Source organism: Cynoglossus semilaevis, chromosome 5, assembly GCF_000523025.1.
Source record: "Cynoglossus semilaevis isolate Cse_v1.0 chromosome 5, Cse_v1.0, whole genome shotgun sequence".
In the NCBI taxonomy this organism is placed as follows: Eukaryota; Metazoa; Chordata; class Actinopteri; order Pleuronectiformes; family Cynoglossidae; genus Cynoglossus; species Cynoglossus semilaevis.
The window spans coordinates 5,771,918-5,784,367 of NC_024311.1; the positions used below are offsets into that span (position 1 = coordinate 5,771,918).

Here is a 12,450-nt window from a genome sequence, read left to right on the forward strand (position 1 = left end):
GTGTGAGAGCGAATGGATGGGACACCGGACTGACGAGGACCTGACGCAGTTTCCCATTTAGATCTGAACTCTCGATCCTGTCCAGGTGGGCATCAACCCAGAAGATTCTAAGGCCACATCATTAAAACAGATGAGACCATGGGTTTTAAAACATTATCATGGGTTTGACACCTAATTCAAATCATCACCATCACCAAGTATCATCAGGTGTTTTCCCTCTGACCTGCGTATGTCGTAGTCCAGTGTGAGTCCATTGGGCCAGCCCAGGTCAGTGTTGATCAGGACTTTTCTTTCAGAGCCGTCCAGGTGAGAACGTTCGATCTTTGCAATGTGACCCCAATCAGTCCAGAACAGGAACCTGTAGACATGGGACAGAACCATTAAGGACTCATGTGCTTTCCCTTATTCTGCCCTAACAATATCTGGTTTGCAGCCCTAAACTTGGACACATAATTTTACAGCATTTACTCACCCTTTGCTGGGAAACACTGCGATGGCTCTTGGTTCATCCAAACTGTTGTTGATGAGGACTTTGCGGCCCGTTCCGTCCAGGCGGGCCACCTCGATGGTGTTACGTCCAGTGTCTGTCCAGTACATGTTTCTGGCCACCCAGTCCACGGCCAGTCCATCAGTGGTCTTCAGGCCGTTGCTGATCACCGTCTCCATGTTACTGCCATCTAAGTTTGCATGTCTGTGTAGGGATGGATGTTGGGAATAAACATTAAAAAAATCTATCTTAGATTAGAAGCTACAATACTTAATCATCATGTAAATGATCATTTTATGCATCTTATTGTATCATAAGATGAACAATTCATCAATGTGTTTTGAACTCTTACATTTGCAGCAATTTGTCAATACACTATATGAATATCTTAACTTCAGCATTTACATTTTTGTTTGCAATTTTTCACCTTATAACATCTAAGGTGACATCGGTGTAATAAAGTTTCGCATCCACACTATCGTAATCCAGGGAGATGACATTGTGTAGATCAGGCACAGGAACGTGGACGTCGGTGTGGTCGTTGGTGTCCAGGGAGATCCTGCGCACACTAACACGGTTGGAGAAAACCAAGAATGTCTCTGGAGAGTCATCACATGACTTGCCGTCTCCTTTGAGCAAGATGCCAGTTGGACAGGCACAGGAAGTGCCGTTGGGACGAGGAAGGCATAGGTGGGTGCAGCCTCCGTTCCTTTTGCCACATTTGTTGAAACCTGACGAGGTTAAAGAAATGTTGTACTGCATGTCTCAAAGAGATAAAAGAATTTTTTAATTCTTGTTCTCAGAGTTACCCAGTGGCTTCTCTCTGTCCACAGCCTGAATGTCCATCAGGCCTGGCAGGTTGGCTTGAACCGTGATAGTGTTGGCACCGGTGTTCTTGTCAGCTCGCTGGATGCTTCGGCTTTGCCAGTCAGTCCAGTAGATGTAGGAGCCAAGCAGGGTTAAACCATAAGGGTGCTGGACCGGAGTCACAAGGGTGTGTCGATTCTGTCCATTCAGGTCAGAGGCCTCGATACGCTGGAGAGAAACACAGAGAAAATAAAAGTTTAAAGGATCTGCAGTAAAACTTTCACTTTAGAATTGTGGCCAATATTGCAATGAGTTGAAAAATTCAGGGCTGGGCACAGGCCATGAAAGTACTACAGTACCTTTTTTTGAATCATTACAAGTGGAGGCACAGCAGGCGAGTGTACTGTTGTTTCCTGTCCATTGTGTTAAGCTGACCTCAGACGACTAAATGCTACTGTGTTATCACAGAGTTGGTTCTGAGGACTGGACTCTTTCTTATCACCTTTATTTCAAAACCTTTCAAACCATGGGTACATTATAAAATCAATTTTACTGACAACAGCACTGACCTCTGTGTGAGCATCAGCCCACAGTAACTGTGAACCTGCCATGTCAATGGCCAGGCCGTTGGGCCACCCTAGATTATTGCTGATGAGGACCATGCGATCTGACCCATCCATGGCAGAACGTTCCAGCTTAGCGTGCTCCCCCCAGTCTGTCCAGTACATGTAGCTGGGGGTAAAATTGGAAAAAGACAAACGTCAAACATCAATACAAGTCCAGATACACAGTAACGTAATAACAATCAGGATAAAAAAAAAAAAAATTTGATTTCAATAACATTACCCCATCTCATGGTACAAAGCGATGGCTCGGGGACTGTCTAGGTTTTGCCAAATCAGAACTTTCCTCATGGAGCCATCAAGGTTGGCAACCTCAATGCGATTTGTTCCAGTGTCAGTCCAGTAGATTTTTCTGCCCCGAGCATCAACTGCCAAGCCGTCAGTCGTCACCAACCCTGCAAAGAGAGAAAAAAGATGTTTCAAGGCAAGAGCTGACGAACGACTGAGTTCCTGTCAGAATCTGAAGGTACATCCCTCACCTGTAGATATGATGTCTTCGTGTTCCGATCCGTCGATGTTAGCTCGGCTGATTTTCTTTAATGTGCTGTCTGACCAGTACACTTTCACTGTCAAAGGCAAAACACATTTTTTAAATTTCTGGTCATTTGTTTTTCTACAATCTATCAGTCACACACACCTTCTCTGGGGTCAACACCAATAGCAATAGTGTTTTTCATGGAGGTGTTAACAGCCAAAACCACATCAGCAAAGTACGGTATGTCCAGAGAAACCATCCTGATGTCCGTCCTCCGCGCAAAAATCAGGAAGCTGTTCATTCCTGCGTGAAGACATTCACAGGTTTTTGGTTTTTCCTGGTGATTGCTGACAGTTGTTTTCTGGTCACATTGTGTTGACTGTTTATTTTCATCATGGGTTCTTTGATACCTGGCATGCAGGTCTTTCCGTCCGATTGCAGGTTGATCCCGGTGGGACAGGAACAGCTCGAGGCTTTCGGAGCCGGAGCCAGGAGACAGAGGTGACTGCAGCCTCCGTTATTCACTGCACAGGGGTTAGGCACTGCACAGAAGGACACGAACACAATCAGCTTCCCGGACTCACCCACACTTTCCAGGTCGGCTTAAAGACGTAAACACATGTAGAAAGTGAAAGCTCTCAGAGGCCAGGAGAGCCCCCACATATCAGTGTGGTTTCATTCTGGTGTGAACCCCTAAGGCTCTCTATCCTTTCAACTAAAGATCTGGGTTCGGTTTACCCCTAATCCTTCTAGTGTCAGCAAAGACACTGAATCTAAGCTGAGAGAAAGCAGCGAAGATCAGATGTGATTTTTTTTCTTTATCTTTGTAACAAGAGACTTGACAAGCTCTGAACAGTACAGAAGATTTACAGTACATGCTGTAGCTGTAAGAAGTTGCATGGCTTGACTTTTCTGTCATTTTTGTATGGCAGCACTAGTCAATTTAGAAACCGAGTTTCACATGTAGCGTAATAACAATAGAATAACGCTCCTACAGTAAGTGTCAACATATGAGCATTTAAAAACATATTTTAAAGTTAAAGCCAACAAAATAAATAAGCGAACCAAGCTAATAATTAAAATGAAAAATAAAAATGTGTGTTTTGTACGGGAAATATTTCTATACAATATGTAAAATGGTTAGCTAAAACTACCTAAACAGACTGGAGTAATCACCGCATCAGTTCAGACCCACAGTGTTGTTGAAACAGAACACTTATTGTCAGTGTTCTACGTGCTGAAACATCAAACACACAGACCTGTCTCACGGTGTCTGTGGAACATGTGAATGTCCATCAGGTTCTCCAGGTTCTCAGCCAGCGTGTGTCGCCCTAACCCGGTGAGCTTGTCAGCACTCTGGATGCTTTTGGACTGCCAGTCTGTCCAGTACAACTTGTCCTCATGTACAGTCAAGCCAAAAGGGTGAGGCAGCTGGCTGCCAATCAAAACCTGGACACAAAAACCAGATGAAGACTGAAGAGAACAGTATATATTCATAATGCAACTTCAGCCTAAACATAACAATGGCAGTCCAAAGGTCAAGTCACCCTCACCTGTCGGTCAGAGCCATCAAAGTTGCCAAATTCAATAGTCTTCATGCCGGCATCAGCCCAGTATAGGCGTTTAGTCTCGTAGTCAATTGCGAGCCCGTTGGGCCACGTCAGATTAGATGAGATGATGACAATTCGATTTGAGGCGTCCATTTCTGCTCGCTCGATCTTTGGGTTGGCTCCCCAGTCAGTCCAATACATGAAGCTACGAGAAATAAAATTAAAAAATTTGAAAAAACAATAATATAAATTGTAATGATTTAATCTCAAATATCTCACCCTCCAATCGGGTCCACAACAATGTCCCTGGGTCGGTCCAGGTTCTCCCATATCAGAACGGTCCGCATGCTCCCATCTGCATTGGAAACCTCAATACGGTCTGTTCCTGAAGATCCAAAAAAACATGATGTTGTGGCTACTGGGATTTCACACATGAATTTATTTAACAACATGGAATAGTGGGCTCTTTACCAGCATCAGTCCAGTACAGCTTGTTGGTCACCCAGTCAATAGCCAGACCTGCAGGGCTCTCCAGACTGGTGTCCACAACCACCTGGTAAAAACAAAAGGAATGGCTTAGAATGTTTACTTAACCTAAGACCTTAATGTTGCTTCCGTATTCTTCCAGTAGATGGCGGTATTGGATAATTCTCACTTCAGTATAATTCTACTCCTGTTCTCATCTATTCAATAGAGGAGAAACAACAACTCTGGTACTTCAGAGTTAGGGGTCGGCCTGAGTTCCTGTGACCACTGACCTCTTGCCTAGTGCCGTTCCACAGGGCTCTGTTGATAGAGTCAGTGGTGACGTCAGTCCAGTAGATGTAGCCATCTTTGGCGTCCCAGTCTAGTGCCACAGCGTTGCGAACGTCAGCCAGAGGGATGACGTCGTCAGACATCTCCTCTGTGTCGAAGCTGACTCGTCGGATGTCCGTCCTTCGGGCAAAAAGCAGGAACTTATCAAGACCTGATTAAAGACCAAAGGTCTTCTGTCAGTCTTCTAGCTTTAACAGTGGGGGTCAACAGTAAACACAACAGAAACAACACAAACACCAAGCAACTCTGACAAGAAAATATCTATATACACACTTCTAAATGTATATATTTATTATATTATAAATAAAACTATATATAGATATCATGACTAAAGTACTTTTTTTGTTTTTTTTTTAATTCACATAATAAAACATTTACTATTTAAGTACACAATCATTTAAAATTGCAAAAGATAAAATTACTTCTTATTTATCACAAAGTATTTTATTATGCTTTATTTTCTATTTCCACATAATATATATACTGCATAAAGTATCAACTGATGAAACAGGTGTGTTCTGCAGGACTTACCGGTGGCACAGTTGTGTTGGTCCACCTTCTTGAAGCCAGTGGGACAGGCACAGGTGTACGTCTTGTTGCTGGGGAGACACAGGTGGCTGCAGCCTCCGTTGTTGCTGCCACAGCGGTTCCTTCCTCCTGCGTAGGGCAAACAGAAATGCATAAGAGAAGTGTTGTTTGAAAATGCCGCCAAGCTGGCTTTCAGTGAAAGGCTGTTCTGTGAAACACGTACAGAAGGAGGTTTCAGAAGAAAATTATTACACTTCGTTAAAAATAAAAATAAAAATAAATCAAAGCTTGTTTGTTTTGATAGGCCGTGATTAAACCCCGTACTGTAGATTCATTTCACAGCAGGATAATTTTGACAGCAGCCAACATTTGCACACCAACCTCATTGTGCATTTAATGGTTTGAACCCAATGCTTAAAAATAAATTATGACATAATTGAAGAGGTTTTGTTGTTTTTAGGAATTCTTTAGCTCTATGGGGATTTTTTTGTTGTCAATTATCGGCTTAAATGCACAGTTTTGTAACTGTGGTCTCCCCTGACAGCGTTATGATCACACATTACAGTTGAACAAGCTCTGTTCCTCAGTGTTGGTCATCGATATATCACAGAGAACACAATTATTTCACTTAAATCTCTTTTGCTTTGTTTAACTGATGAGTCTCAAGACACACAGGTCTCTGATTATCAGCCAGCACTGAATAAAAAGGACTTTCTTCCCTTGGCCAGAGACAGCCTGTTGATACTAGCGTCAGGCTGTGTTTTAGCAGCACGACAGCCAAAACTTTATCTTGGCCTCGACTCAAGCTCAACATTTTCTAGTGTGTAACCAGAAACACTGATCAGTGGAGTCAAAGAGATAAACTGGTCATTTCAACACAAGCTCCAACTCTCCAGTGGAAAGAAAAATCCTCCCAGGGTTCATCACCACATGAGAAAACTTTTCTGTGTGTGCAATGATACCCTTTAAAGAATGTTCCAGAGCGTACCTCTGTCTGTCCTCCCCCAGCTCCTCTTTCACCCCCTAACCAAGAGCTTTTAGGACGTACCGTATTGTATTCTTCAAGGATCCTCATCACATCGGTTTTCTTCTGCTTCAGGCTGTAAACCTGAATGTCTTAGATGTCTGATCTATTGTTTTTACACAGTAACCGTATAAATTGAAGGGATATTCCGTAAACAAAAAGCCTTCGAGTTTTCCACCTACAGACTTTTACTTTTGCATATAAAAAAACGTATATGCAAAAGTAAAGTTTCTGTTGTTCAAATGTTGTTGTTTCCTTGACCACAAATCATTGGATAAAAGAGCTAATAGAGCACAAATAAAGTCAGTGGTCCAAACCAGAGGTGACAGTAACAAATTAAAAAAGGAAATATAAATAAATAAATAAAATAGTGAGATTTCTCTGTGCACTGACCAGTGGGCTGCCTCTGAGGATGCAGAGTGTGGATGTCCATAGGAAAGTGAAGCTTGTTGCGAATAATTGCCTGGTTCTTGCCGGTAAATTTGTTGGCGCTGTTGATGCTCTTGGTGTGCCAGTCAGTCCAGTAGAGGCTGTCCTCAAACACTGTGATGGCAAATGGGTGAGGGAGGCCTGTGATGGAAAATAAAAGGTTTAGAACAAACTGAATGTATATATTAAATGTTTGAAGTTAACTTCCTTTCTTTTAAAAGCAGATGATCCCTTAGAGGTTTAACCACCTCATAAACAGAAAAAGGGGAAGAAATGTTCCAAAAAAAATTATAAACATTTTCCCTTTTTTGAACTGCTCGTAATTGCCCCGTGCCTTTCAGGCTTGTAGCAACAACCTTTGTCTGCATTTGTCTGGACTTGTGCTGATAATTGTTAGTCTCAGTGTTTACAGCCCACAGTTGAACTCCAGCTCAGGTACCGTCTAAAGGAAAACTGCTTGCAGATTTGTCTCCTTTGAGAGCAGCTGCTTGCAGCAGCTTTCCTCAAATCTCCATTTAATTCTCCATCAGTGAAGCTGCTCCACAGTCAGTTGTGTCAAAGTGCTGAAAGCATGGAAAAAGTGATTTTTGCATAAAGCTGTGGTGGTAGGTGTGGGGATAGTATTTCTGGCACCGTGCTTATAAAAAGAGCAATGATTATTTTAATAACAGTTTTTCACAGCACTCTTTTAATAGTGAAAATATATACATATATATATGTATATATACATATTTCTTTAAAGTGGAAACGAATCAAAGTGATAACCTTCAACAATGTTCACATTGAGTACTTAAAGTTTAAATGCATTGAGACAAATGTTTTAATTACAGCTGGTAATGCTAAACACCGGAAGTGAAATACTAACACAGTAAAACTAAAGTAAGTGCCTCATAAAAAATATCAGAAATGCCTATGAAAAAATTAAAACGGTAAATGTTTAAGAATTTGTAGCAAAGACCTAACCAGAGATGTCGATGCATTCTGCAACAATATCTTTGTCCAGCAGAGGGCGGACGTTTAATAAAACGTTTTTTTTTTTTACTGTTAAAACTAAATGACTTATTTAAGATTATTTATATTCCCAAGTAAATATTTTGCAAAAGTGAAGCATAAATATTTTCTACTGTCTTATTCATTTGAAGTTTGACTTTTTTATGAAGGAACATTCACTGTCTGACCCAGCAGTTCCAATGAAGTTGGGACACTGTGCAAATGGTAAATAAATACGGTATAAAACGATTTGGAAAAAAAAAAAAATATATATATATATATATATATATATAGAACATGAAGTAGTTTAGTAAATGCATATTGTAAAGGACTGGAGAATACCTCATTTGAATTATGGTTTTATATGTTAAACGTTTAAAAACAAATATGTGATTAATATCAGAACAAACGTCAACAGAACACAGAGAAATGGTCTCCCATTCACACAGGTCCAGGTGGTTGAACTGTGTGTATTTATGATCCTATTCTAACATGAGGGAGACAATAGTTCACCCCCTTCCCCCTCTCTGAGTCATAAAAACCTTTTGAGTTGGTTTTGATATGGTCACCATCATCTTTGACATCACAGCACCCGCATCACACCCATCCCACTCCTTTTTATTCCCTGGGACAGCTGGGGGAACAGCTGCAGGCTGACGGGGCGTCAAACATCCCAAACAGTCTCCGCAGTTATGTCCCCTTTAACCTCCAAGTGGCACCTCCTGGTACTGCCCTGACGCTGCTGCATTATCTTTTGTCCTGGCATTATAATCAGCAGCACTGACGTGTTCTTTGTTATACTTCTTTACTGCAATTCATACTGACGCATCACCGTTATAATAACAAGTTCATAATAACTTAAAGTGTAAAAAATGAAACGTTGAAGTCTTTTTATCATTAGCAACGATCCATAAAAACAACACATTATTACACACAACCACGATGAAAAGCAAAGAAAGCCACATCAAATGGATTAGATTTACCTTCAGCTATGGGCGTTTTATTTCTGCTCCAATTAATGGGACTCTTAAATCACTCAGTATTTGTCTTTGGGGGTGTACTGGACAACCTTCTCTTCCTGTCCCACACCTCTATACACACACAGGTGTGTAGCCAGGATACTGGCCTCCACCGTAACAACTTGGCTTTACTCAGCTTCACTAACTTAAGAGCTGGCAGGCTTCCAGGTGGTGCACAAATGCACACATACACACAGACACACACAAACACAGAGGCACACAGAGGCTCACAGGCATTTGATATACACATTCCTGGGACCAGAAGCTAAAAATATAACCACACACAGAGGCACAAGTGCACACGCGCACACACCACTCCTTCAGCCCTATGTCTGTGTGTGTGTGTGTGTTGTCTGAGCAAACAGAATCTGTTGAGGAAGGACACGACCAATAACAGCCTTTTATCCTGAGAGCACACATTATTAAGGAGAGTACACCCTCCTCCTCCTCCCTAACCTCTCCTTTCCTCCTCACATATATACACATGCACGTCCAAACACGCATACACATAAACCTCGATATGCTGTTAGGTGAAACACAACTCTGATAGAAAAAAAACAAGAAGCAACTGAATCATTAATGTATGACTATGGCTTCTATGGTGTTTGTGTGTGTATGTGTGTGTGTATGTGCCATGATGCATGTGTTTCCTAATAGAAATATGGCATTGATTATCCACCGGAGTGCTCTCATAAATTAGCGTCGGTAAACTCTGTCCTCACACATACATCAACCCTGTTACATCTGTGTGTTTCTACTTTAAACGTAGGCCATAATTCACCGGTGTATGAGTGCAGGCCAGACACCTGCAGACTCCAACTACTCTGATACTTTAAAGCTCACACATGAAAGTTCTTAATGGAACCAGAGGGACTATTTTTAAGGCTTAAAAGACTTATAACCCAGGTTACGACATTCATTCACATAGTAGTTCACTGACTGATCACCGACTGGTGTCAACATCAGTCACTCCGACTGGGTCTAGAACCTTCAGCAACTGCCTTGACTGTGAAGACACCTATGGAGAAAGTTACCTAAGGAAAACATGATTTATAAATGTTTTAAAAATGTCAGAGTTAATCTGAGTAAAGGAGCTGAAGGAGAGAATTATAGAGTGAAAAACCTGCTGATACAATCAGTGGTGCTGCATGGGGTGGGGGGGGGGGGGGCGGGGGAGGTTAGGATGAATCCCTAGGGACCCTGACTGATAAGAGTTCAAAAAATATGAATTAATATAATATTACTATAAAATATAGCTTTGAGACATTTCTCAGTCTCAGTATCAGAATGAAGTCTGCACAGTGTGTAGATATATATTCATGTTCTTAAAGTGTGTTTCAAAGAGACCCATTGTCATATCATTCGATGGGGCCCAGAATTCCTGGCATTTAGAATAAACACGAGTATTTCAAGGTCATACAGAAATAGCATGATGAAGCAGGAGAGCAGGAACTTAAAAACCGTATGGTTCAATACAAAAACATGTTCTTCTGGTGGTTCTGAGCCGAAAAGCCAGAAAAGATACAACAGTTGGTGAGAGTTTACCTTGGCTAATGACAGCCTTGCGGTTGCGTCCATCCAGGTCGGCCTTCTCAATGACATGATGTTTGGCATCCACCCAGTACATGCGGCGGCTGGCGTAGTCAATTGTGAGGCCATTAGGCCAGAACAAGTGTGTGTCTGCGATGACCCGGCGGTTGGAGCCGTCCATGTTGGCGTACTCGATGCGAGGCGTGTTGCCCCAGTCTGTCCAGTAAATTTTACTAAAGGAGGGAAAGTCATTGTTAACATTCTGGATCATCTTTCCAGGGGCTGCAGCTATTTTAGAAGAATGAACGTGCAATAAAGACAAGAGGGAACTGAAATTTTGGTCTGAATTCAAACAAGTCTTGTGATATCTATGTCTTTCTCATTATTAGTCACCGGTTCTGACTGGCCTCACGAGGAAGAGCTTGCTTTCTAAATATATAAGCCAATTATCACATGCAAATGAACTTACTAAAAAAAAGTGAACAACTCAGAGCTTTGTTTTTCCCCAGGGCTTCATCTAAACCCAAAATATGAAAACAGGAATAAACAGACTGCTCCGTAGACGTGTGCCCGTGGGTACGACTGTGCTGCCAAACTATAATCCCTGCTCCACTGCTGCACAACAACTGGTGCACATCCAGAAGGAGGGATGTGTGCAATTAAGGGCATCTCTGTTTAAAGTGTTGTGTGTTTAGTCTCATACCCCTCTATGGGGTGCAGGGCAATGGCCCTTGGTTTCTCCAGGTTCTGCCACAGCAGCACTTTGCGTTGCGAACCATCAAGGTTGGCGACTTCGATACGAGACGTTCCCGAGTCGGTCCAGTATAATTTATCATGTATCCAGTCAATAGCCAGTCCACCTAAAACAGAGACAAGAATCAGAAAACTGTTATTTTGTTTGTTCAATTTTTTTTCTTTTAAATAAAACATTAGCTCTGCACACAGTTATTTTGGGTTTCTATAAAAATGCTATTTGTGAATTGCAGCACTATTTTAAAGGCACTTAAAAGCAGCTAAAAATGTACAAAGAAAAAAAGTAGTAAACAGGAAAAAACATGCAGGAAGTGAACAAAATGAAAATCACAAAAAAAGGGATCAAAAGTGTGAGACAACGTAACTGACAAGACACTGAAAAGCAGAAACAATTAAGAAAATAAACTGTGTAGTTTTGATGATGTATAGTTTAACTAATATACAATATTAACATGGTAATAGATGAAGTGACCCATTACAGATTATAGTAGGACAGAAAGCTGCAGGCTGAATTAAATTAAAAAAACTAAATTAGCTTGTTGGCCCACATTTATACATGCTGTACCCACCTGGGCTCTCCAGACCCGTGGAGACCACCTCCTCTACATTAGAGCCGTTGAGGTTGGCCCTCATAATGCGGTCCAGAGTCACATCGGACCAAAATACCAGCTCATGTCTGTGATGGAAGTCCAAGGCAATGGCGTTCTCCAGGTTGTTTAGTAGAAGGGTGTATTCTGAACGATGCGGCAAAACCTGACGAATGTCAATGCGGTTGGCGAAGAGCAGAACCGGCTCTGGACCTAAAAAAATGAAAAGGGATAGAAAAGCAGGAGCGAATGAATAAAGTGGAAAAGACTTCAGTGAGCAGCCTGAGTAAAATGAAAATTGAAAAACACCAATGAACGGGGGGTAAAAATGAGTCAAGACTGGTGGTCACTTCTGATGAAAGTCTGCATTTATCTCCATATCAGAGAGGTCCTGGTTGCTGGCAGGGGCTTGAATGACAGTCCTGACCTCAGTTTAACTCAGGTCTGCAGCAAATTTAGGGGCTGCTGTAGCAGGACCTGCACCCCACTCTCCCTCCACTGCATATCTAAATCTAGTCCAGACCCACTGAATGGGCCAACCTCGTCCTGAGTCCATTACTCTGCTGCACAGGATTGGATACAGTTACCGTTGAGGCAAGTATAAACACTCAGCAACCGTGCTTTTATTGGAGGTCAAACCCAAGTGACTCCCTGTGGTCACATGTCAAGGTTGAAACATAGTACAGTGGTTTTTACCAAGAGCTTTGCAGCTGCGCTTGTCAGGTCGGAGCTCGTAGCCCTGTACACACCAGCACTGGAACCCCCCCTCTGTGTTTGTGCAGCCCTGGCTACAGTAGCCTTCCTCAGCGCACTCGTCCACATCTGGGATCGC

General features: G+C 42.1%; 1 protein-coding gene across 2 annotated transcripts in view; it reads right to left on the reverse strand.

Annotated features, from left to right (window-relative positions):
- lrp4 (low density lipoprotein receptor-related protein 4) overlaps window positions 1-12,450 on the reverse strand; it is a 79,176-nt gene that overhangs the window by 12,595 nt on the left and 54,131 nt on the right. For both annotated transcript variants that reach the window (XM_025055394.1, XM_025055393.1), the window contains exons 11-31: window positions 12,315-12,440; window positions 11,601-11,831; window positions 10,982-11,138; window positions 10,294-10,511; window positions 6,704-6,880; window positions 5,290-5,415; window positions 4,701-4,909; window positions 4,414-4,495; window positions 4,222-4,327; window positions 3,946-4,147; window positions 3,652-3,841; window positions 2,803-2,934; window positions 2,555-2,695; window positions 2,397-2,483; window positions 2,141-2,312; window positions 1,864-2,026; window positions 1,297-1,522; window positions 915-1,218; window positions 473-691; window positions 224-358; window positions 2-107 (exon numbers count right to left, since the gene is read on the reverse strand). In XM_025055394.1, the coding sequence (XP_024911162.1) occupies window positions 2-107; window positions 224-358; window positions 473-691; window positions 915-1,218; window positions 1,297-1,522; window positions 1,864-2,026; window positions 2,141-2,312; window positions 2,397-2,483; window positions 2,555-2,695; window positions 2,803-2,934; window positions 3,652-3,841; window positions 3,946-4,147; window positions 4,222-4,327; window positions 4,414-4,495; window positions 4,701-4,909; window positions 5,290-5,415; window positions 6,704-6,880; window positions 10,294-10,511; window positions 10,982-11,138; window positions 11,601-11,831; window positions 12,315-12,440 (3,509 nt within the window). The remainder of the gene's footprint in view (window position 1; window positions 108-223; window positions 359-472; window positions 692-914; window positions 1,219-1,296; window positions 1,523-1,863; window positions 2,027-2,140; window positions 2,313-2,396; window positions 2,484-2,554; window positions 2,696-2,802; window positions 2,935-3,651; window positions 3,842-3,945; window positions 4,148-4,221; window positions 4,328-4,413; window positions 4,496-4,700; window positions 4,910-5,289; window positions 5,416-6,703; window positions 6,881-10,293; window positions 10,512-10,981; window positions 11,139-11,600; window positions 11,832-12,314; window positions 12,441-12,450) is intronic.